Here is a 26,038-nt window from a genome sequence, read left to right as displayed (position 1 = left end):
AAAATACAGTGCAGAGCAAATTACCATATCAGACTGAATCTCATCTAAACCAAATAAAAAGGAAAGATGATTCTCTGAGATCACGTGGCTGTGGTAGCACAGAAAATAATTAAAATACTGTATTTGAGCTTTGTTACAATTTTAACCTTCTCCAACCCCACATTCTATTTAGATTTTGGATTTAGATAAGCAGTGTGAATGACAGTTTGTATTTGGAGAATGAGAACATTTGGGTGCATGTTAAATATGGTCCTTAATCCCAAAACTGGCTGCCTTTAGCTCTCTCCATCCCACCACACAGGGAAGTTGATGCTGATTGATGCAGCATTTCCCAGAACATGATGGTGTCTGTAATTGTACAACGACACATGGTGACCCATGAGGAAAACATCTGGGAACAACAGATGTGGGAGCAGTCTCAGTGCTCCGCACAGCCAGTTCTGAGGGATTGGACAGCACAAATATTATTTGAAACATAAATATTTTAAATAATTCTATATAATTAACTGTGCAGTGCTTTAGATGAAAGAATAATTATCACCCATTGCTGTGGTGGGTTGTATTTGTTATATTTCTTTTAATGGCTGGAAGTCTTTTATCTTATTCCTTCCAAGAGGATGGAGAGTGTTTAGTGGGTGCTATGGGTCAATTATTTATTTCTATATAGAATGTGTGCTTGGTTGTTTGGGAAAATGTCTGGAGAGAAGGAATATCAGAATGTGCTGGCATTCATGGATTACTTTGCTTTATATCATAATTTTCAGTGTAATGTCTAATGGGACTATTTTAGTTCTTTTAATGTCTGTTGTGCTGTGAAGACAAGTTAACAATTATCTTTTTGATTGTTTGTTTGTTTGTTTGTTTGTTTAGTCCATGTTTTCTGGGATTGGTCTTCTAGGAGAGCAGATGGTAGAAAGGAGATTGAGGTAGAAATTAAGGTTTCTTGTTATAACTAACAGTTTTTATGGATTGCAATAGAGGTTTCATTTCTGTGGTTAACCAGCATAAACAGTTTTCATTAGCATCTAAATTTAACATAATTTTCAGGAACATGCAAGTTCTGGTTACTGAAGATGATGATTGATACTGATCTAACAATGAAGGAAGAAACAATTAAAATGCTGAAAGTTAAATTTAGGAAAGAGAGATGAAGATGAAGCTTTTTAATTTGGGATAAATGAATCAACAGCATGCGTGACTTTGGAAATGTAAAATTTTTTCTTCAAATGCTTATGAATAAATGATGCAGCTGTACTGTGAGGTGTTAACAGAGCCCATGTAATTGGGACACGTGGGCAAAGCAGTCCTGGACAGATGTCTGGAGGAATCCAAAGTGGGTTCTTGGTTCATATAGTGAAATATATTGAAGCTTTGAACTGACTATGGCATGTGGTTCTTTTCAGATTCATAAGAATCATTTGGAGAAAGAGAATATTAACTAATTGCTTGAGTTTTAGCTAAAGGCACCTGTAAAATTTTGTAGATGTGGCTGTAGCTCCTGATGCTTTGCAGGTTCATCTCCATGCCATATGTTGCATGCAGGAGACGGGTCTGTGGCATTGGGACAATTCCCACTTCACATGGGGGAAATGAATGGGAATTTGTTCCCCTGGGAACTGCACTGAGAGGTCTTCTGCACTGTGGGGGAAAATGTGTACTGCATGGCTTTGGGGCTCTGGCAGAGGGAATTGGGATTTCCTTTCTGGTTCAGGGGATCAGAGACACCGAGCAGATTTTCAGGAGACAGGTGTCACTTAGCACCAGCTCCCCAAGGTGCTGCCTTGGAGCACAGAGGGTGCTTATTGGCTTTGTACAGCTGGAAATTTCCCCCTTTTATGCTGATATTAGAGATTGGCAAGGAACGGACTGTGATGGGAGCCTTGTGTTACATTCGCTGTGAGCTGCTGTTGCTTCTTGGCTGCTTGGATAGTGCAAGTTCTGGAGCTCAGCACAGCCCTGCTGCGGCCGCTCCCTGTCTTGGCTCTTCCTCTTGGCACGGGAGGTGCCGTAATTCATCACTGCACCGGCGAGGAGGAGAGAGGGGAGGAAGTGTGCTGGCAGAAGGGAGTCCTAAGATCAATGACATTGGGAAGTAGAGGATGTAAGGGATTAAACATGGCCTTCACGGTGCTCACCCCAGCTCTCTGGATCAGGACTTCTCCAGCCCCTGGAGCTCGGTGAAGCGTCTCTGTTTGCTCACTGCAGCAATGCCCTGCAAGGGAAGCAGAGTAGCAGGGGCTGGAGCTCATTCTGCAGCATCCAGGATCATCTCCTGCCCGAGTGTCTTCACCACACTGCTGTAGCCCTGTCCCACTTCTCTACGCCTTCCCTGCAGTGTGGCCCAGGGGAGGGAAGAGCCGTGTTTTCCCTTGATTTCTGTCACTCTGGTGAGCAGAAGCAGATAGTTCGTTTTTCCATGGCTTAATGGCTGTTATCAGAGCAACTGATCTTACAGTTCTGTGAGTCTGGGATTCAGAAACAAAGGAATCCACTGCTACTTTTATATATGTTTTGTTTAAAATATACTCCCAGAAAAATGGCCTGTTTTAATGCTTCGTTTATCCTTCACTTGTTTTTCTTCTGTCTCTTCTATTCCTGTTGCCCATCAGGGAGCCATTGGTCTGCTGAGGTGAGTTCAGAGAAAACAGTGCCACCTCTGCCCATTTCCCACAAACCAAAATTTTATTTTTTATTCCTCAGATTGACAAGGACTGTAACTGGGAAAGCTGCAAGCTGCTCTGGCAGCAGTTGGGTGGGCATGCACACACACACACATCCAAAACCCAGTTTCCCTTGTTTAGAAGTTGAGAACTTTAACAAAGTTTTCAAAATTTGCGAAGCTTCTCTTTTGGCATGGGCTAAAGAATATTAGGAGGGAATGGGTGCTTATGATATCTTTGCTTTGTTGATGGTGTGATAAAATTCTCCTCTGGAGCAGAGAGCTTTTCATGAGGTAAATATTGGATGGGGAGCTGCTGGGATGGGATTCCTCCTCCCATCCCCAGCTCACAGCAGAAGCTTTAGAGGGCTCGTTGGATATAATGACTTCAGAAGTTCTCAATTATTCATTTTTCATCTGATAGAGGTGCCCAGGAAGGGCTCCATTACCTTAAGGAAGAAATGCTGAGTAGAAATATATTCCAATGGCCTTTACCAGTTCTAAAAACATTTATTGCTACAGCTTTGTCTTCAGTCTTAGCTCTGACTAATTCTTTTTTTCTTATCTTTAATGTGGAGTGTATGTTAAATTAAAAGAAAATTTTACATTACTTCTTTTTTTTTTAATGAAGTTGAACCCTAAGGCCCTAACTTCTGTCTTCTTTTCAAATATTCTGAAAGTATCGATTACTTTGTTTCTCTTAAACACATTTCAGTGCTGGAGAGGGATGCCAGCATATTACTCACTCGCTGCTGTGCTTTATTATTAAAAAGGTTTAGTTTCTTGCTGTGATGACTGTCTGAGGCCTTTGTCAATTGTTCCTCGCTATTGTTTTATCAAATTGCTGTTGTTTGTGAAAAGAAAGGCTTTGGCTATGCTGCCTTTCTGTTAGCAGGAGCTATAAATATCAAAACATGAAATGGTAAGGTACTAGTTTGAAATTTCTACTGAAAGGCTGTCAAAAAAAAATCTTAAAAACATTTGAAAAGGAAGTGAAAAACCCCTAAAATTTACAAAACATCTCTCATCGTATGAGTATCATTCTGAGATAATCAGGTCAAATATAAGCCTTTCTTTCTATCTTAATAAATGGGTTATATTAAAAAAAATGATGACACAAAATATCTTTGGCCAAGTGCAGTGATAATAATAATAACCAAGTGTGTTTTATTGCAAGGGAAGAAATGTTATCACTCCAATTACCCTATATAGGAGATTTGAAAAAGTCCTAATAGGAAACAATTTAAGTGTAGCTGTGAAGTTATTATTTCAAAACTAGATGTAATCAGTTACCAACAATACACGGTACAGCTTAATTAATGGCTGAAGTACATGAAATCTCCAGGGGGTCTGTCTGCACTGGTGTTTAGGGACATATTATAACTCAAGGTAATTGAATAGCAATTAACTAGAGTTAATGAACATGCATTCTTGGGAAGACACACCAACAGTTTATGGATCAGCCCGGAATGAACCACAATTAAACACATGCCCCTTTGTTTTGCAGAGCAAGCATCTACTGAATGTCCACACCAGGATACATAAGGCCATTAATTAATTTGAATTAATAGATATTCATCTCTACTCCCATTCCAAGTGAAAGACACTCTGTAGGTAATGCAAGGACAGCTGTTGATGTTTCATGGCTACTCCAATTAAAGATATTGCCCCTATTAACCATGGCACAAGCTTTTGTTAACTGCAGGCGTTTAAAGCAACGTGAGCAATAAACAGGAGTTTGAAGTCTATGAGGTGGAATTCATTGCATCAGGGAACTAATTGAACTAGATTGGAGACTTTCAGAAATTTGGCTTTCATCAAGATTTCAGGCAGTGGGGAGGAGAAAGGCTCTTTCAACAGTGCCATGCCCGTGCTCCCCTTTTCCATGTCAGCTTCTTCCAGAGGTGAATATTTGGATGCAGGCAGCAACTAACCACTGAGCCAGGGTCTGCATCTATCAGCTGAAAGAGAAACTGATTGCCAAGTGTTTTTGTTTTGTTCTGAAAATAAAAGGCCATTTTATGCAAAATTCCTTGGGTGATTATAGGGACAGATAAGATGTTTCTCGGAACTTGAAGAACACAAATATTTGAACGCAGTCCCAAGTGCTGCTAGGAGCCAAAACATGGAGAGCTCACAGATTTAAGTGACTCTTTCTGAAAGATTTATAGAGAGCTTAGCAAGACACTAATAATGTACAAATTCAATAGCCAGAGGAAAATTTTAAAAGTAAATGTATATGTAAGTTGTTTGCATTATCCAAAAGTTAAGTAAACAAGACTATTTTTCAGTGATTTAGGAATCTCTGCCTTACTCTTAACAAACAAGAAATTCTTTAGAAAGCCAGCATAAGATCCAGCAGGAAAATAAAGATTAAAAATTAGATACTATGCAGGCAAAGAAGTTATTTTTGATGATACAGCAAAGAGGAGGTCAGTTCATTCAGTGTAAATGAGAAACTGCTGCAAGATTCCTCAGAAAGTCTGGTGCACCCACAGGCTGGGCTTGTTTGTTCAGCTACAGCTGCATTTGCTCTTCGTAGCCTTTTTTAAGTAAAATGTGGTTTCACTCCAAAAGGACAGGAGGTAATGAAAGGATGACCAGGGACCTGCAGGAGGTGAAACAGCTGAGGGCTCATGTGGGTAAATCCGTACTGTGTGAGGCAGCTTTGTGCAGGGAGCCACGAGGTCACTTATCCAGAGCTCCGTGAAGTGTGGCACTGCTGGAGTTTCAGTGGTGCCCCTGCCAGCTCCTGCACCCTGGGGGAGCCTGGGGGGCACTGGGCAGGGCCATGTGTGTGCCACACTGGGCTGGGAGGAGCACTGGGCTGCAGCCATCCGGTGCCTGCTGCCCGAGCCCTTGGGATGTGTCCAAATTCATCCTGGAGAGCCTGAGAGCCCTGTGTGGCCGTGGAGAGGTCCCTGAGAGCACCATCTCTCCATTCCACACTTCTGCAGAGCTTCTGTGTCAAGTTCCAGCTGGAAGGATGCATCCAGAAGTCCAGAAGTTTGGACTCTGTTCCTCTTGAGCCACAAATTACGGTGTGGGAAAAAAATCTCTTAGCAGAGTCCTCTTTCATGTCAGAGTAAGCAAAGTAGTTCAGAGGTGGCAAAGTTTTGTTGAAGGTGACCTTGGGTACTCCTTGGTTCTTTAACCTGTTTAAAAAACACAAAGGCAAAGGCTCCAAATTAAATTCTGCGATAAATTAACACAATTAATGTGTTTCATTTCAGTTACTTGCACATCATTCAGGGAGCTGTCTTGAAAGAGACAAATTAATTACTAATAAGAATTTTATACCCTGCTATTTTCTCTATTTACTGATGTTACTTTCCAACGCTTTTCCAGAAATACTTAGTCTGATATTTAACAAGTGAAGCTATTATTATCTTAAATTACATAAGATTTTCTTCCCTCATGGTTGTGATAGAGGAGGATGAAAGTAAAAAAAAAAAAAAAAAAAAAAAAAAAAAAAAAAAAAAAAAAAGCCTTTAGCAGGACTTTAACAAACTCACTGCAGAATTTCATGGTGGATATGGAAGGGTTGAACAAGCTGAGACAAAAAAAATACTGAGGTCAGACAAATGCTGAATGGGGGAGGGTTTGAGTCAGAGGTTGTAGTTTTGGCTTTGCATAATCTTACTGTAAATTTCAGTATTTCTATAAAATATTTGCCCTAGACACATCAATAAACTTTGGAAGTACAGGTTGTTAATGTGTTTGCAGCTGAGTCCCAGCTTTCTTTCTGTTTATGTTTTTGAGTAGCAGAAATACTCCCTGTGTCTATATAATTTCAATGTTTGTTTTCCTTCAGTAGAGTCTGCCTTTTGAGATACTCCTCTGGTTCTTTCATCATTTCACAAAAATTAAAATTCTGCCCAAAATAACTCACATTATCCTTAAGTTATATACAGAGGATTTTCAGCTCAAAATCAGATCTTTTCAAGCTTATTCTTAAAAAAGTCTTCCAAGGTACAAAGACTTCCACTGCCACATTATAAGAATTGGGGTTTTTTCTCGTTTATTCTTCAGTTTTGGAAAGGATGCTGCTGACCATGAGGAAATACTTCAATAAGTTTTTCATTTAGTAGAAATACCCTGTATTTAGGCAATGTCCTTCATTTTTAACAAATTCTAGGATTTCTGACAAAGTCGTGCAACATTTTGACCCGCAGCATTTGCTGCTTGCATTTGGTAACAAATACTGAAAATAAACACTATGACATAATCTCTAAGCATTCGATGAATAAACATGGTTTTCTCAGGAATGTCTCCTACAGCCTACAGAAACTTAGAACACTAATTAAAGTATGATTTTTTTTGGCAGGCATTTCATCATTTAGAAATTGTTTGATAAAGCAGAAAGCATCCTATCGGAATGTGTTCTGGTGAGCTGGTCCCATTCCCCATGTTAGATATTTATTCCCCCTTTTAGATATTTTTGAAAGATTTCCTAGAGAAACACAGTGTATTGTATTGCTTGCCAAGACTGCTCCTGTCTTTAAGGCCCCACAATTAACTGAAAGGAAGAAATTGGATTTTTTTTCTTTAATAAGCCTTGAGTGAGAAAAGAGCCATGATATGTAGCCATAGCCATAGCTATAAACTGTACATTTTTCACAGTGTCAACAAAGACAGACTGGAGATAATCAGTTAGGATAATTAACACTTGCACCAGTACCTCTGCCTCGATAACCAGTCACTGACCACATTTAGCACAGTTACTCTAATTAAGAGTCCCACTCAGGAAAGATATTTATAGGTGCAGTATTTTACCCAAGCATGTAAGGACTTCACAAGGTATCTGACAGCTGGCATTGAGTAATACATTCAAAAGCATATCCCCAGTAATCCATCTCAATTCCTGGTTTATTACCTTTTCAGCTTTGTAGCACTTTTGTCAATAAGATACTGCTTCCAGCAGTTCGACTTTATTCTTACATTAATATCCCAAATTTATCATAGGGTTCTAAATTTCCTGTGGTCACCAAAATGTCCCATTGAGCCATTTAAGCTCCCTGAAACTCTGTTCTTTATTGGTAGCCTGGGAAAAATATATTTTGCCCTCTATCCCTGAGTGTTTTGAGGTTAAATTCGCTAACGTTGTCAAGTAGGTCAGTGAGGAAAGCCAAAACAAGAGAAAAATGTTGTTCAGGGTTTAGGTGGAAGGGAAGGGGAGGGTGTGACAGTGGTGCAGAGCTCCAACCCCGCTCTCACAGCCACGTCCTGGGCAGAGTTGCAGATGTGCAGAGAGGGACTGAAATCTCATGGCTTCAGGCAGACTGAAGGCAAGGTCGGGATGCTCACCAAAGGACAGGCAAAGGGAAATACGAGTGTTAGCCTCAGCATGCTTTGCTCTGTGCTTTTTGTTCTTTTGATGGATAACAATTCCTCCTCCAGCAGTTTTGGTCCCTAACCAAAGTGGTTGGTGGTTGTGTGTCATTATCCCCCAGGGTCCTTTGTTTTGGAAAGAAATATCTAATCCAGGCAGTAACAAGCACAGGCTGCCAAAACAGCCAAAAAGCTGTAAGAAAAGTCTAGGTTACCCTCAGAGCCCTGACTGGAACATGATGAAGAGCTGAGTCACCTCCTGCTGCCTCTGAGCCAGCCCCACTCTGCCTGCAGAGAGCTGTGGAGGAGCATCCCAGTGACCCCCCAGCCAGCAGCACTGGCTGACCAAAGTTCATTATTTTAACGTTAGTTTAACATTTTTTAACTTAGCCTGATGCTGTCTCCCATCTCCCTGCCTGCAAACCTGCCAAGCACTGGGGCTGCCCTGTGGGGCTGGGCAGCCGCTCCCTGCAGGGCCTGCATCCTCCTCCTGTGCTGGTTTGTTTGTTCTCTTTGCAGAGGTCCTAGGGAGCATAATCAGGGGCTTCTGCCAAAGCTTGCAGACACCTGCTGGAGAATATAACGTGACAGAATTGCTCATTCTGTCAGACTGGAGGGGAGGGAGCATCACTTCTGACTCATGAGGGTGTTGCTGCAAGACTGTGCCCAGGAGCAGCTCACACCCAAAATGCATCTGACCTGCAGGAAGGTTCAAAGGTGTTGCGTGATAAAGGAAATCCAGACCTGAGACACTAAGTATTTATTTCAAAAGATTTAGTGGTTTAAATAATCTTGGTGGTGGTGACAAAGATTTTTAAAGTTGAGGCGAGGTTGCACACAGTGGATAAATTGATAACTAACTGTGCAGGTTGTGAGTCACTGCACTGGTTTCTGCCGGTGTCATGTTTCAAAAAGGAGCAGAATAAGGAGGAAGTGCTAATATCCCCAAAGAAGGCATATTTCTGTAATGAAGGGGCACACAGAGCTGTGCTGCCTAAAGGCCAAAGCACAGTAAGAGCAATCACTTCTCAGTGGCTTTAAGACCCTCTGTTTAAAAGAAGGTATTTTAAGAAGCTGCTGTCTCTTGCTCTGTTGTCACTTGCTGATGCCAGCTGTATATTTTTGCATGTGATTTTTGGCTATTTCAGGTAACCACCTGACTTTCACACACATAATATTGTACTCCAGAATTCCAAGAGAATCTCTTGGCATCTAGCAAAAGTCTCCTATGACTCAGTAAGCACCCACTCAATAAATAATTTGAAATTAAAAGTACCCCACGCATGAGTTCTGGATACAAAAAAAAAAAAAAAAAAAAAAAAAAAGCCTTATTGCCTTTATTTTCCTCAGAAAGTAAACAGAGGGAAAATTATCTCACTGTTGCTTTGCAAATGTATAAACCACCATGATGATAATTTTGGATATTACATCAGGAAGTGCTGTCTTGCAGGAGGCTTCTGGATTTGAGTTGGTGACCAGCAAGTTCCTAGTTCCTTTGCTGTTTAATCATCATTGATTTTAGTCTAATAAACACTTCCAAATGTGCATTAGAAAGTTGTGAAGAGGACAAGGGGCATTAAGCATAATGCACCTTCTGGCAAGGAGGCAAAGGAATGCAAACTTCGGGGAGATGAGAGAGTAGCTGGAGTCTGAATTACTGGCATTTGAAAGTTGCTAAAATTAACCTGTTGTTTCTCATGAGCAGGATATTTATAGTTTCTCAGCTGCAGTGCTGTCACACAACAGGGTGTGAGAGACAAACCTTGGTAGTGCTTCCCTTGGCACCGTTTTCTTGTGTGACTGTTGGTGGATGTCTGACTCTGTGCCTCAGTTTCCCCTTTGAGGGGAATCTGGCCTAGGGGGGGTTGAAATGAGATGCTGTTTAAGTTCCTTTCCAACCCAAACCATTCTTTCAATCAGTGATCTCCTGCTGCTGCTCTAGGGCCAGGTACCAGGTGGGTGTAAATTGATGGAGCTCTTTGAAACCAATAGCTGCACTCTACAGATCAGATCTCATTCTTTGCCCACCATTTGTGGTGGTGAGGGACCCTAAACATACTCATATATTTTCCTCTATGAATAATTATTTACTGGCAATTGTTCAGAAAGCAATAGAAGCAATATACTTATTTCAGCCTCTCTGAGAGCAGCACTTTCAGTTCTCTCATTTCTTTGCTGTCCCCAGAGCTTCCCTTGCTAAAAACAATGTCATAGACACACTGTAGATAAGTCTGGAAGACAGTTGAAATTATTTTTCTGTATATTCTGATAGGGAAATAGCAAAATAATATATTTTTTGTGACAAATACAGCTTATAAAAATTCAGTGGTTGTTCTTTGGCCATGAGGGCAGTTTCTTAACCATGGGTCTATGGATTCCTCTTAAAAAAGAGAATTTGATTTTAAAGGAAATTTCCTTTACCTACACATGAAAATAAATTGAACATGCTCTATCTCCTATCTCTTATTGAAAGTATGAGTCTTGATTAAAAAGAAAATCATTAAAATAATCCCTGAAGTCACTCTATGTGAGTATAGTTGGAATCACATTTTTTAAATATAAATCCTTTGTAAATACTTATTTAATGATACCTGTTTATTGGTTTGACTGGCAACCCGTTTGTTTTGGTTTTGAGTCCTGTTGCACTTCTAGTGCACTTTGCACTGAGCTCCAGGTTTATTGCAGCAATCTATGGCAACCAGAAAAGATGCCTAAGTCACCTTAGAGGGTGACTTAACCCACAGCAGCGGGTAAGAAGCACTTCCAGGAGTGATTTGGGTTCTAGATGGACCCTTCTGCCACTTTCTCTCCCCTGACTGCAGAGGTAGCACGGGGTGATTATCTCCAGGTGCAAGCTCATCAATTAAATGACTGATACTGGCTGAATGGGGGCTCAGAAAGGATTAATTGAGGGGCATTGAAAATATTCCTCCCTGCCCACCCTGCTTTCTCCTGGCTCTTGGAAACAGAGGAAATAACAGTGGAGGAGTGTAAATGAAGCAACTGGAAATCCCATTCACGTCATGACTGCCGCCCCTTTGGAGCGAGTTTCTCACACAGGTGTGGAGGGGTTGGGGAAGCTCAGTGCAACTGCACTGAGTGTCCCCACAGCCTGTAAATCCATCTGCTGAGATGGCATCATCAAATGTGCCTTAGGAATGGGACTTGTGAGAGTGGTCACAGCCCTGCTGGGTCTCTTCACCTGTGCTTTGAGCTCTCCTGGGTGTTGGTGTGGGTCTTGGATGGGGTTTAAACCAGAGCGTGTTTGCCCAGACCTGGTGTTACACTCTAATTAATGCCCCTGAGTTGTTTTGGCATGTTCACATCAGACAAAAATGACCCAATAATTGGCCCCATTTCTGAGAGCTCACCTTCAGACACGCCGCAGGAGACCTGGGACTTTCCTCCTCACGCTTAATCTGCAGCTTCATTGCTCGTTGGGGGAACTGCTAAATGCTGCATCAGTCAGAAAAATCTTACTTCTGAATGTAAGGACAGAACACAAAAGGGATCCACTAAGATAAAGGAAAAAAAAAAAAAAAATTCCTTCTTCTCCCTGGAAACTTCTTCCAGCACTGTAAAGATAAGTGAGTCCAATCAGCCTTGGTGTAACTTGGAGCAGCGATGCCACAGAGAACTTTGTGTCCAAGATCTTTATAGTCTGAAAAAAGAAGTGTTTGTTCTATCCTTCATTTGGTGATTGACAGATTATCACAGTTAAGGAGCATTAGGCCATAATTTATAAGAACTGTTTCTGCACCCTCTGCATCAGTGAATTTCTGTGCTGATTTTATTATTAAATCACTGCATTGGAAGACTTCTTGTTCCTACAAGTATAAAAACCTTTTTTTCCCACTTTTGAGTGAGCACAAATTTCTGCAGGATGAGACTTTTCCCTTTTAGTTAGCATAATTATGCTAATGAGCTAGACTAAAAAAGATGGAGCATTCCAGGGATACATTTGGAATGTATGTTGATGGTAAGATGTGAAACTTTACTGTTTGTGTTGGAGAAAAAAAGCGGAAAAGTGCTCAAGAGAGCATGGCTCATTTTATAGTGCTGCAGTGCCAAAGTGCTCTGTAACAAGGAGTTGGAGGAGTGCAAGCCAAGTTTCCACCTCTTCCCTGCTGTACCAGTGGAAAGGGAAATTATTACCCTAGAGAGGAATTCTGCATGTGATGGTTGAGTTGTAGTAACAGTGCTGGGATTCATAATCATTACCCCAGAAGGTCTGCTGATCTTTTTCCCTGCAAAATGTACTCTCAGATGGGGTGGTTAAATTCATAGAAATCCTGGTTTTGTGGTGCCACACCTGACCATACTTTGAATAAACTCACTAGCACTTTGCTTTGGAAAGAAATACCTCCTGCTTACAGTAATTCCGTAATGCCATAAATCCAGAGCTGAGCTTTCTTCAAGCTGTGGCTGAAGGATCTGTTTAGAAATTGTTCCAACACTAGTTTGGAATTGTTTCAATGGCTGAGATTTAGTTGCTTTGGTCAGTTGTAACTTACTTGAAACAGTAATTGGAAAACCACATTTGAGCCTGTTCTTCCTGCTCATGAAGACTTTTCTGCTTAACTTCCACTAAAGGCAATTTTTCAGTGTCTTTTCCCATCCACATGAGCTTCATGGAGCTCTTTGAGTATCTTTCTTCATAAATGGTGTTGGCTCTGGGGGAGCACCTGGTCAGTGTGGAAGGAAGAGGCAGAGGGGAAGGGTGCTCTGGGAAAGTGCACATGGAAGTCATCCCTAATGCCGTCCCTAATCATGGGAGCCTGATGGGAATGAAGCCAAAATGTTCTGCATCAAATCTCATTGCTGTGGCTGGGCTGTCCTCTCAGTTCTTGTGCTCTTCCCATTGTATCCTCTCTTCTTGTTTTCTGCCTCTGTTTCTGCAGTCATGCAGAGGAGCTCACAAAACCTGGAGTTAACATTGGAAAGGAAGGGCTCTGAGCTTTGCAGGGCTTTGTTTGAGCTGAATTTTATGTTAACTGTCATGGTCTGCAGGCAATTTCCTCCGCGTGCACAAAATTCCTTCCCGAGCTAGAAACCACCTGACTTCCATTTAGCTATCACAAATAAATTCATACCTGTGGGAGGAACTAAAAGTGCCTACAGAGCTCATACAACCTCAACATCGGCCTCCAGAGGTCTTTTCCCAGTGGGTGACTCCCACAGCTGGCCTGTTCATTCAAATCCATGGGACTGATGGCTGCAGCACCAGAGATGATTTAGAGGTGTCTCCTCACAGGCTGTCACAAGGCTCTGGATGGAGCCTTCTGCAGGGAGCAGTGAGTTAGCTGATTGCTACTCTTGCCATTTATAATGTTGTTTTAGTGCACCAAATAGCTGCAGAATTTTAGCTGTACTCCATCAGTGTCTCCCTCCTTGCCTGGAGAAGGGTATACACTCTCCTGCAGTGATCCAAGGCATTTGGGGTCACCTTCCTTCACCCCCCAAGGTCTCAGCTCAGCTTTTCCTGCCCTGTGCCTATCACCTTTACAGGCAAATGCTACCAGTAAGGCATCAGACAGGGACATCTGAGGTCAAGAAGCAGAGGAAGAGGGAGATGATGGCAGTTGTGGACATGAGACCTCACAGTGCAATTCCCAGCATAATCCCAGATCTGTGCACACAAGGTCATGATCATATATGAGCTGTAATGCTGCACTGCCTTGATTTTCTCTGGTGTTCACATAAACCTGAGTCCGTACCTGAGGCCTCAAAGCAAGGTCTGAGGCCAGAGGAAGAAGTTTTCACACATTATCTCCTTACCTATGTTGCTCTGGACCAAGATGTGCAACCAGATTTAACTTTATAGGACTGGTGCTGCTGGTAGGTGGCTTCCATAAGAAAATGTTGCTGCTGATCCACAGCTGGATACTGGGATCCTTATTAAGATGATGAATTAGCTGAGGAAAATGAGGAGAAGGAGGGAGAGCAGATGCAATTACAAAAAGTTTGAGGCTGTGAAGAACTGACAACGATGTGTTCTGTACAGACTTTCCTGAACCTGTGGAATCTGGAAACATTTAATGTCAAGTCAGAGAGAAAAAGGGCAGCACAGATATCTTCCCAGGAGGGGAAAAAAAAACCAGGTCACTTGCCTTTGCTGAGGGTTTTTTTTCTAACTTTGGATGTATTGAGCTGTGTAATAACTTGCACATATCTGGAAGCAATGCAGAGCACAGCAATCAATAATACAAGCAACGATAATCAGGTGTTTCAGCCATCTGACACGAGCAGTCTCCAAAGATAATTCTCTCCCACAGGACACTGCTGAACATAACTTCAGTTTATTCCTAGCAAAAAAAATAAATGCTTACCTGCTGTGCAGAGACAAACCTTGCCAAGCATTCTCCTCCTGAAAACTGGAAAGGGATGGAGGTGCAGGGAAAACCAGTGGGGAAACACCCACTGGAGCTGGTGGTGGCCAGCAGACAGCTGGAGCAATCTGTCACCCGTCACCAGTGTCCTTAAAATCCTTAGAAAGACCTCAATAAACAGCAAATTTGCCTCTCTGTTCAGCAATGCTGGGAGAACAGAGGAAGCACAGAAGAGTGTGGGGCTGCATTTCATGTTGGTAAAGGACAAAGGATCCTGGCACCAAGGGACACAGTGAATGTGTGTCACCATCACCTTGGTTCTTGAGTGGGTTCAGCTGCAGCGTGAGCCCAGCCTGGTCTAATAAAGCTGCCCATGAATGAGACAGCACTGAAAATTCCCCCTGTCCCTGTGTGGAATCAATCCAGATCAGTGCAGCCAGTACCAGTTCCAGGTATTTGTTGTAGAATTATAGAAAGCTTTGGGTTGGGAGCAACCTTAAAGACCATCGCTTCCAACCCCCTGCCAGGGGCAGGGACACCTTCCCACTATCCCAGGCTGCTCCAAGCCCTGTCCAGCCTGGCCTTGGACACTTCCAGGGATGGAGCAGCCACAGCTTCTCTGGGCAGCCTGTGACAGGGTCTCAGCACACCCTCAAGAAGAATTTCTTCCTAATATCTAATTTAAGACTACTCTCTGTCAATTGAAAGCCTTTGCCACAGCAGTTACATGTCTGGTTAGGGTGGCTGTTTTGTCTTACTCTGTTAGCCAGATCTCCCTGCTACCAGCCTTGCAATTATTAAAAAAAAAAGGAAAATAAAGTAACCAGAACTGTTAAAAAGTAAAACAAACACAATCTGGGCTTTAGCCACTTGTGTGACCACATTGCCAACCAAAAGGCAGAGAGGAGCTTTGGTGATGAGACACAATCAATGCTGAGCTCTTCCCCTAACAGTAATACCATCATTCATAATTGGCTGTAAAAATGAGATGCTTCTCAAGCTAATAAAATTCCTTTCTCATTCAGCATCACCAAAATGACATTTATGTTACTCAGGATTGCTATCCCCTTCCAACCCAGAGCAGTCAGCAATGGCACATAAGTTTTTATGCCTGTCCAGTACAAGGCAGTGCATAAAAGAGAGAGGGCATATATTATGTAATTGATGTAAAAGTTTTTGCCATGCCCTCCCAAAAAGCAAAATTCAAAGCAGGTGGTGATGGAAAGTTCCCAACTCCATGCCTCCTGTTTGGAACTTGCCTCCTGGGAGCTCCCACAAAGGTGGCTTGTGCCTGCACTATAAAGTCATTCACTCTGCTGAGGAGTCTGTTAATAAAAAGGAGAGAAACAATGATTTTCAGATGGCAGAGTATGAAATAATCAATACTTCTCCTTCTTCACAAGCAGAAGAGTGGCAGATAAGGATATATACCAATCACAGATGCAATGTTTAATAAAACATCTTGGTCTTTGTCACTCTAGGCAGTTTTCTGCTACATTTTATAGGTCACAGTCCATGAAATTTCATAGGAGCTTTCATATCTATTCTCGGTAGCAGAATATGACACTTATTTGTTATTAAACCATATAATTTAGGGAGGATGAAGATACTTTATCCAAAACAACATGTGAAGTAGTCTTTCCAACAATGATTTCTCTCTAATGTATCTGTATTTTGGGACCTCTGTATAATCCTGTGAGCTTCTTATTTGTTTTTCTAATGGGAAATAATAGAGGAATATAATTTTATAGTGATTGCATGATAAGAGGCCAAGATACTTTTTAAACTCAGGTTACAACCTTTGCTTGTTTTTTCACCTGCTGACCCAGACTGTCACCACAAAAAGCTGTCAGCTTTAATCATGAGAAACATGAGCAGTGGAGAGTTAACCGTGGTAAGTCAGTGCTAAGCACTGACCCACTCCCAAACACCAGGGAAGTCAAGAGAGGATGTGTGGTGGGCACAGCTTTTATTACTTCTGGCAGCTGCAGGAGGAGGGAAGATTGAGTGGGAGCTGGAGGTTGAGAAGGATCAAAGATGGGGAATAAAACGTGGGGAAGTGTCTCCTTTTCTCCAATCCAGTGGGTTTGGAAGAGCATATGCCTACTTTTATTAATCAAACATGTCCTTGATGTTTTGGTTGTAGTACATTGTCCCATAGGCCTGATGCCTCTTTTGGGGTGTGTAGGATCTGCTGGCTGTAAGCTAAACTTCCTATATGTATGGTTTTTATATGTAAAAATCCTTTGGACCACACTTGGGAGACAGAGGGGGAAGGAGAGAGAGAAAAACATGCAAGAGAGGAGCAGAGTGGAATTCTGGATCTGTGTCATTAAAACAGAACACAGTTGTGAGCCATTGAAATTGCTGGTTTGCCACAGCTTCAGTGGTGGCTTGACAAGTCCCTTTTTATCCCTAGGTCCATGTTACTGGAAAAGAATTGCCCCAATTCAGCTGAGGAGCAAGCCCTGGAGGGGTCAGCATTGCATATCCACGGAGAATGGTCATTCCTGCAGCTGTCTCGGGCACACAGCAGCTTGCCTGACCTGCAACTTCTCTTAATAAAACCAGAAAAAACACTGCTATGTGAAAGCCCTCAGGGCTTGTAACCTCACTGAAATAATCTATTTTGGGGGGAAAAAAAAACTGTAGGGATTTTTTAGCAGCCCAAAACGTGTGAGGGTCTGCAGATAGCGGTAATAATTCCTGCTTGCTCAAATCGCAAAGCACACTGCTATCAAAATTTAATCTGGGCTTTTTGGTGCATAATCATATTCCACTCACTCTCCTCCATCCTTTTGCTTGAGATAAACGAACCCCTTCTGTGCCACCACCAACCCAGAATTCATAGGCCACTATTTTATACCCAAGCCAACAAATGTAGGGAGTGGCATTTTATGACCCGTCTCTCATTCCCTGCCTACGATCAGCAGCATTTCCAGCATCTGTCTCTCAAATTTGCTTACAGCCTTCTGTTCAAAATGAGATCACAGAGGTCACTTTATCAACCAGCATCACCTTTGTTCATAAGACACCAGGCTCTGGAAAGAAAAATCTTGGCAGGGAACTACCTGGGAATGGCACTTCTTGGAACAGGAGAACCTCTGGCAGTGTCGCTGCTGAGCTGTGCGATGGCTCTGATTTTTATCCCTCCAAATTCAGGCCTTTTGGCAGCAGGTCATGGAAATCTGTCTGGGTTTGATCTCCACTCACTTGGAGAGACCCTGATTCCTCCTCTGGGGCTGGAGGTGAACTCGCAATGGGAGGAAGGGGAAGTAGACAGATGGGGTTTCATTTTTGCAGCTGGATTGGAAAGCATGCTAGATGTATATCCAAATACTTGTGGTTTTCCTGGATTTCCCTGGTCTCCTCTTGATCTTCTTATGCCTTCTACCCAAGTGCATTCCCCTTACCTATAAAATCCCCAAAACAGCTGTGAGTTAGGCTAGTGTTGGAGGTGCTAGTGTTACTCTCCAATCCTAGTGATCTCAGTCAGTTTTTTGCTAAAAGGTATTCTTCAAACCATCTTTTTTTCAGGAAAAAAAAAAGTTTACCTCAATCCTTGCAAACTTCCACAATCCCCCTATCTTAGAAGTAATACCTTACATTTGATGTGGTTTTGATTACAGATGTACCTGTGCAATTCCCTACCCACACTGTGTTTCTTATACACCCTTCTAACCAATTATAGGCTAAATGAAGCTAAATCCCTCATCTTAATAAAAGTTACAACTTTCATGTCTCAGAGGTGAAATGTATTTTGGTACAGTTCTGCTCTGTGCCAGTGGATCTGTACAGATATTAATCACACATTCTTTACAGGGATTTGCTGTGAATGAGCAGGTATATTATTATATTGTACAGGCAGGCAGTGAATATTACAGTGAATAGTTTCCTGTTAACACAGAGCATCACTGCCTCTCTGTGAGCAGAGAATGACTTAGCTCAAAGGAACATCTTTCATCTGTGTAAATGGTTTACTGGGGGGCATTGCAGATAGCTCTGAATAGAATTTTTTTTTTCACAGAAGCTGAGCTGCAAGGATAACACAAGTAATTGCATTCTCTAGTGCCTCCCAGTGCTAGACATGTTATCTTCAATGGGAAAAAAAATCAGCTATTGGCAGCCTGGTGATTTAGTAATTGTAACTAATAGGGTTGTTTCTCTTTGCCTGTCTTTTAGGATGGAATGGGGAACCTGAGGATCACGGAAAAGGGTCTGAAGCTTGAAGGAGATTCAGAATTCTTGAAACCTCTCTACGCCAAAGAAATACGATCAAGACCAGTAAGTTTTTGGGAAAGGAATAAGCTTGTTTCTGTAGCCCTAAAAGAAAGAAACCATGAATTGGCAGGGTGACGTGGTTACTGGATAAATTGCTTTGGGCATTGGCCTCTCTATGCAGATGCAGTTTGGGGAGCCAGGCAGTGGGTGTCCTTTGAGGACTTCATCCAGACACTGTATGCTCTGGGCAGTTCCAGAGTTGATACCCATGGCTCTGGCTTGTGTGAGCCACAGTTACCTCAGGACCTCTGAAGTTTCACCCTGTCTTTTTGCTTTCTTTTGAGATAAATCCTGAACAACCCTCAACTGGAGTAATTGTTATTTCTGAGGCAGAGGGATGGCTGGCAGTCCTGAAATCCAGCTCGTTTTTAACCAATTACACTTCTTCTGGATAGTAGAGAGGTGGTGGCTTGGCACAGGGGTGTGATCTGTTGTTCATTAGCACAATGAGCCCATATTATGTGCTCAGTCCTATTCCATGTTGGTTTAAAATTATGTGTAGGTAAAGTTCAGTGCTGCTTAGAGTGACTGCTTGGCAAAAGTGGCAAGAATGTTAACTACTGGAAATGAGAAAGAACTCCAGTGTGATTGAAATAACATTTTCATAGCAGCACTTTGTTGGCTGTTGGTGACTTTTGCTCTTTTTCATGCAGTCCTCTATGTCCTGAGCAGCTTTAAAACAACTGAAACAACTACAGAGTTTCCAGGATCTGTGTCAGAAGATATCATCTGTCTTGTTTCCTGATTTAAAGTGCTAATTTGAGTCAGATACCAACCTTCCCTTTTGATAACAATGGCAGATAGCTAATTAAATAAACTTAACATCCTTTTATCGTAGCATTTCAGTGCTCTTGCAGAAATTGGAACTAGGAGCAAAATGAACTAAACAGCTAATACAATACCCCATTTAATTATTGAAGGTTGTAACCTCTGTAAGATGGCTAGGAATTGATTTGAACAAGCATAATCATTCAGGAAGAAAACTTAATAAGAAAACCTTCATATCTATAAATGCTTTCAGCCCTGAATTAAAAATAAACCTGTAAAACCTTACGTCATACACCTTTTAAGATAAAATATGTGGGAACCAGGTGCAGCAGTTGGTTTGATAAATAGACTGACAAATTGCTACCTACATTTCTTTTTCTCTAGTTACATTGATGGAAATAATATTTGATTGCTAAAAGAAGTGAGAACTACTTATTGCTACTGGGGAGTTTACTGTTTTCATATTATCATATTGATCTACGTTTTAATATGTCAGGGGGTGCAAAAGGTGTCCCTTTCCCAAGGCTGTGAAAGTAATTTCCACACCATTGACAGATTACTGAATGCAAGGAACAAGAAGTGTAAGGTAAGGCCTGTGTGTGTTCCTTGCTTCCCCCCCCATCCACGATGGGTTTTGCTGTTAGATGGAGGAGGATCTAGACTGCAGAAGGTCTGATCTGCACTCTGGGGTGCTGGAGCATCCCTGCTGGCTTCAGTAGAGGAGTCCTGAAAACTGTATGAACCAGATAGTCACACAAACCATGCATTTAGTTCCTCTGACTCTTGGAATAAACTGGAATAGCCTGTGCTGGCTTTCAGGTTGCTCATGGTAACCCTGGAATTATTTTCGGGCTGGGGGCAACAGGAGAGATCTTACTGTGTTCAGACAGCCTCTGATTTCTTGTGCTGTGTGTGATTTTGGCCTCTTGAAAGCAAATGAAAGGGTTGCAGTCAATCAAAGGTTTACAGTTACAGAATATTTTTAAAATATGGTTAAATAATCAACACTCGATCTTTTTAAAGAACAGTAGTATGACCCAGTGTTGTCTTGGAGGGAAGTGTGGTAGCTGGTCCTGAACCTGATGAATATTGTTAAAATAAAGTGCCAAACTCAGCGCTCAGTAACAGATGAACATCCATACTAATTCTAGAGTGATCTTCTCTGGGTTTTCAGAAGTGCATAATGCAGCTTTAAATATGTGAAGAGTAACAGAAACAAATATGACAAATAACAGTAAAGAGCATCCCAGAAATAATCTGACATATACGATTTTTCATATGTTTAATTAAACAACCTAAGAGTTGTGTACAGTAATAAATAATGGTTTCATGTAAACTCCAAAGACTTTTAGAAGCTGGTTATTTATAGAAGAATTTTTTTTTTTTTTAGCTCAACAAATTTAACTTCAGTATTGTTCTGTATAGTGGATGAAGGAGCATTGCTGCTGCCTGGAAAGGGCAGGGAAAAATCACTTTTCAGAGTCCCATGGCCTGTGGATTTTCCCACTCGTGTGTCTCTGTGGTGCTGCTCCCCCATGTGCTGCAGAGCTGCTTGCAGAGCTGGGCAACCCCTGCCAGAATATCTCCAAAATGGGAATTGTGATTATTTTTGAAAACTTGGATTTGTCACTGGTGCCTCTTCTTCTCTGCAGCATCTCTTGAATCCCAGGAAGTTGGTAATTAAAATTACACATGGACTTGCTTTCCTAGGAGCTCTGCCTTCTGTTTTAATGGCAGGTTTGGATTTCCACTTAAAAGTGGATTTCTTTTTCAAATTGGTTTGGCTGGAAGATCAAGGGTTGGAGAGGAGGAAAAGCCCTCAAATGCCATCCCAAGAGACTGCTGAGTGGGAACCTCTGAGCTTCTGTAGTTTGTGCCTTAAAGAGCCCTGGTAGGTTCTGTTCCCTTCATCACCTCCCTTCATCAGCTCACCTTTGTCACCTCACAGACAGAGGAGCTGCTCTTAGATGTGCTTCTCATTGCAGCTGAAATTCAGAAGTGTTAGCAGAAGGATTGGATGGATGTGGTTTGGTCCCAGAACAGAGAAGTCACTGACATGAACTGAGTTCTTAAAGCTGCTTCCAGCCAGTTTCTTTCTGCACCTGACACCCCCCATATTTGCTTTCTTTTTCCCTCACCCCCTCAAGAGCGACCCCCCAAATCCCTTCTGGTTTTATACAGAGATGGAGGTCTCTGTTCCTGCTGTTATCCATCCTATTCCTGACTCAGTAGTACTGGCTTTGTAGTATGGGTTAGGAACCTGTTTTCAAGTATCAGAGCTTGCAAAAAAATGTAACCTTGTTATTTTATAAGCCTAAAGTTTAGCTGGAGGTTAATGAACTGGTGGCAGCAGTGTTTGCACCGTTGTAGCCTTGTGTTGAAGAGAAGAGATGGATGTGTTCCCTTTTCCAGGAGTGTTCAGAGCATCCTGAACTCCCAGCTGAACATATTGCACACAAAACAGTGTTTTCCATGCCACTTGCATGGAACATGAGCATCTTGCTGCCTTTAATTAAGAAGATAACTGGACCGTGAAGTATTGCCTGTGTAAACAGAAGTGATTTGTACTTAGTCAAGGAGGTGCATTAGGAATTCTCACATTTCTTTACTTGCAGATAAATTATGAAGATTATTAAAAATTGGAAGGGTCATCTATAAACCCATCTGTAGCTCAGCTGCACTGTCACTCTCAAAATGTAGCTGTCTTTCTAACTGCTGTAATTTATTGTGGACTATCGTGTGAACCATCTGCTTGCTTGTAAATCAGACCAACTTTGGTTGAAAGTTGTACACAGCAGTGGAAATCGTTAATTTTATGTCCTGGAAAGTTGTGGCAACAGTTTAGGGGACTTCAGTCTTCATTGCCTGAATTGGAATAGAAATTTAAAACTGGAAATTTTCCTGCCTATGTTGAGATGAGCTGCTAAGAAGGAAGTTTCTTGAAATTTAGAGTTAGCCCAGATTTAGCTTTCTTAGTGCAGTTGGGGTGTTTTGAAGCTTGGCACATCCAGGTCTGTAAGTAACTTGAAAGGGGCAAGACACAGAACAAGCTGTGTGCATTTTCCATCCTGATAACAGCAGAAATAAAATCCTGTGCTGTGATTACACAGGAAAATCCAGTGAATTACTTCTCTCAGGAGCTGTCTGACAACCAATGAGATGATAATCTCAGCTTTAGGAAGCAGAGAAAGACATTGCCATGATAGGATTAGGATGGGTTTGCCCTTTCAATGTTCATTTCAAGTGCATAGATAGAAAAAAATAAACTCAGTTTGCAAATGTTTACACCTGGGCTTTATTTTTCTTACACTGAGTGCTTTTAAGGCAAGAATATGGATTTGCCTGACAACTTTGACTTTGCTTCAGTAAAAAGCACTTGACTGGGGTCCTGTCCCTTCAGGTCTCTTGCAGACTCTTCCATTGATGGGTCTGGGAACACAGAATTAAATGTGGGCACCAACCCTCTACCTGGGGGAGCTCCAAGATCTGCTGTTGCACAGGTATAAGGGATGGCAAAATTCTCTGAACAGATTTTGAGGAGATTTTCAAGTATCTTTATAAAGAGATCTCTTAGTGTATGTAGCTGGTTTCATGTTGAAGGTCTGCTTCCCATTATTTTTTATCAGCTGGAGAAAGAAAGAGTTTGGAAGAAAAATCCTGTGCATCAAAGAAAAAAAAGCCTGAGGCAAAGGGCTGGGTCTTTTTGTTATTTTCCATTCTTTGGGGGATGTTAGAGGTCCCTGTCCTACGCAGTGTGGCAGGGAGTGTCTCCCTGAGAGCACCGTGCTTGCTCAGGTTGTTGGAGCAAACCTGCCCTCATGTGAAGCCATGCAAAATAACTGGTGACTCCAGAGGAAGGAGGACTGGGGCTCTCATTAACACTTGTCTGGAACTCTGCAAGGGCATTTGTTTGGCCTGGAAAATTCACAGTTGTGAATTAGGGCTGATAAGTGCTGTTCCCTTTACTGGTGTTTAGTAAGTTCTCATCAGCATAAAAGCTAGACCAGCAAGTGCATAAAATATGCTTCTCTGTCCTTTACATTTTCCCCAGTGAGTATTTGAATGATAGAAATGCTAAAGGAAGCTTTTAAGAATGATAAATAATTATTTTGCCAACGTACTCGTCTCACTGTGTTCAGTTCTGGAATGAGAGTGCTATAATTTTAAAGCACAGAAGCACTTCTGGAATGGCTGTATTCTTTTGTATTATTTGCTCTGCAGGGCTGCCTGCCTCCAAGATAAAAATACACACTGCAAAACAATAATCCATGTATTTGGATTAAACAGTGACATGTGCCCGCAGTGGGGCATACCTGCCTCGTAGCCATAAATACATATTTATAAGCAATATAACATACTAATTTGGATAAAAAGGGAATGCAGATGGCAAGATAATTGCAACTTTGTAAGAGGCTCAAACTGTGTAGTAGAAATGTAGCTTTTAGATAGATAGCATGAAAGAAGGCTACTATTTTTTGAGGGAGGAGACAAAATAATTCCTTTTCTTCCTTTTTCAAAGTTCACAGAGAAATAGAAGGATGTTGAATTAGTTCCTGGTGATTTGGTCTAGCAGAGTGCTTAAGGGTTTCAGCGTGTTCACTGAAACCTTCACAGGGTGGAAATGAGGAAATGCAGATTGTCTCACCATGCTGCCATCACTCAGCTGTCCCTGCCTGCTCCCACCACCTCTGCAGCCATTGCTCCTCCCAGCATTTCACCAATCCCTTAGGGACTAGTTCTTCAAGGAAGAGAGGAATCTTCTTTGCATAATATGACACATCTGAGCCTGTGAGAGCTCCTGCCAGCTCAGGAGATGTTGGCCTCTGGGGCAGTTTAGCTGCCACTGTAGCTTCAGGTAAAAAAGTCTCCCACTACCCAAGATGGACTTCTGCAGCACCTCCTCGGACTGCATCTTCATAGCTTGGTGCTCCTTGGCTGATTTTTGGTTCAGAAGTTGGGATGAAGAAAAGAACAAGGTTGCTGTGAATGGCAGAGCCAAGACAAACAAACTTCTTGCAGCCATGCCTGGCCATCTCCTGTCCTCCCTGCAGGGTTTGTTAATCATTCCTTGTGGCACCACTCTGGATGCTGTGTTAGATTCCAATGTGCTTTAGCCACAGATGTGTCTCTCAGCTGGGTCAGTTTGAGCCTTGCTTGCCCCACAGAGACCAGCAGAGAGGAGAGCTGGCAGTCAGCGGGGGATGCAGTGAAAGAACAAGTTGCAAAAGGCATCATTTTGGCAGAAACGCCCTCACCTGATGTACAGATATTGTTGCCATCACCATCCAAAGCAGGTTTGAGTCTGTGCACAGCAGTAGGCTGTGAGTGTCCCGTGGGATTTATAAAACTGATATGCTCTCCAATAATAAATTTCATCCTGAAGCAATGAAATCCAGAGAGCCTACTTCAGTGTGAACCTTGGCTGCCCCAGCGCCTTGGGGGCAGTTAGTGGCTCTGTGATATTTCCAGTGTGCTGAAAAGGTGGAAGTTAAGTAAATTTTACAGCAACTATGAAAATATTTCCCTTTACCTTCATAGAAATATTGGTCAGAATTCTCTCAGCTTTGAATTTTGCAGGGAATTTTGTAGGCTGACTGAAGGGCTGTGTCAACATCAGAATTAAATCCTGCTGTGCCTGTTCCTGGTGGTTTCTGTAAGGAGCTGGTGTGGTGTGCCTCACATTGAGGGCACAACAGGGAACTGAAGTATCCCACCTGCTTCCAAATCAGAGCATCCCAAAGATGTGCAAGAGCAGAAGCCCTGATGTAGAGAAACTTTCAGAAATAACTCCACAAGTTGCATTTCAAAGCAAAATCTCGTGGAGACTGCCTCTGGCATTTTAAAAAGGATTTCATTAAATGTTGCTAACTTGTCATAAGATCTCTTAAATGGAAGGGTAATGGCTCATAACATTTGTAAGCTTTTTAATTTCATGCAATATGGGCAGTGTAATCAACACCTATTAAAGCCAATCAGCTGTGCCTGGTGGGCTACCTATTTCAGCTTTTGTTTATATTTGTGTTTTGGGTACACCTCTGACCTAACCCTGGGAGAACCACATGTTTGTGGTTTCTTACCCTGACCTCAGGGGAGGGTTTGTGTCCAGAAAATGGGATATAATCATTGCAGAAGCATCTGACCCCATAAGGTGCATAAGCACTTTATAGCCAGCATTTTTCACCGTCTTGTCAGGGAGTTTGGAGTTGATGTGGACAAGTTAACATCTCTGGAGCTAAACATGAAGGAGACAGAATTTCCCAAATGGTCTCTCAATGTATTTTGCTTTTTCCCTTTGACAAGTGAAATTTCTCGCTTGAGCCGCTTGTGTGAGGGGAGAGAAACTGTTCAGATCATGTGTTGGTTTTGCTGTTCCCATCCAACTCCCACCTCCTCTTCATTCTAAACATTTGCAGCTGGACCCTGTGGCAACAACAACGAGTGATGGGCATCCCAGCTCAAAGTGAGCTCTTGGCTAAGGCTGGGTGCTCTGTGGGCTCTCACCTTCTGCATTGCATTTTTGCCATGATCCCAGAAATCTCTTGTATTTCAGCTGTGAAAGGAGGACAGTGGGGTATGGAAAACACGAGTGACTCTGTGGGCTGCAGTTATCTCTCTGAAGTGCAAAGGCGCTGACTTTAAGGATTTACCATGTCTAGACATTGCTGCTGAC

General features: G+C 42.1%; 1 protein-coding gene across 12 annotated transcripts in view; it reads left to right on the top strand.

Annotated features, from left to right (window-relative positions):
- The window catches only part of SGCD (sarcoglycan delta), a 504,819-nt gene that overhangs the window by 408,266 nt on the left and 70,515 nt on the right, over window positions 1–26,038 (top strand). For all 12 annotated transcript variants that reach the window (XM_069028492.1, XM_069028495.1, XM_069028490.1 and 9 more), the window contains one exon: window positions 18,502–18,603. In XM_069028492.1, the coding sequence (XP_068884593.1) occupies window positions 18,502–18,603 (102 nt within the window). The remainder of the gene's footprint in view (window positions 1–18,501; window positions 18,604–26,038) is intronic.

Source organism: Aphelocoma coerulescens, chromosome 13, assembly GCF_041296385.1.
Source record: "Aphelocoma coerulescens isolate FSJ_1873_10779 chromosome 13, UR_Acoe_1.0, whole genome shotgun sequence".
NCBI lineage: Eukaryota > Metazoa > Chordata > Aves > Passeriformes > Corvidae > Aphelocoma > Aphelocoma coerulescens.
The sequence above is the reverse complement of the archived record's forward strand: the minus strand, read 5'-3'. Positions and strand labels throughout refer to the sequence as shown.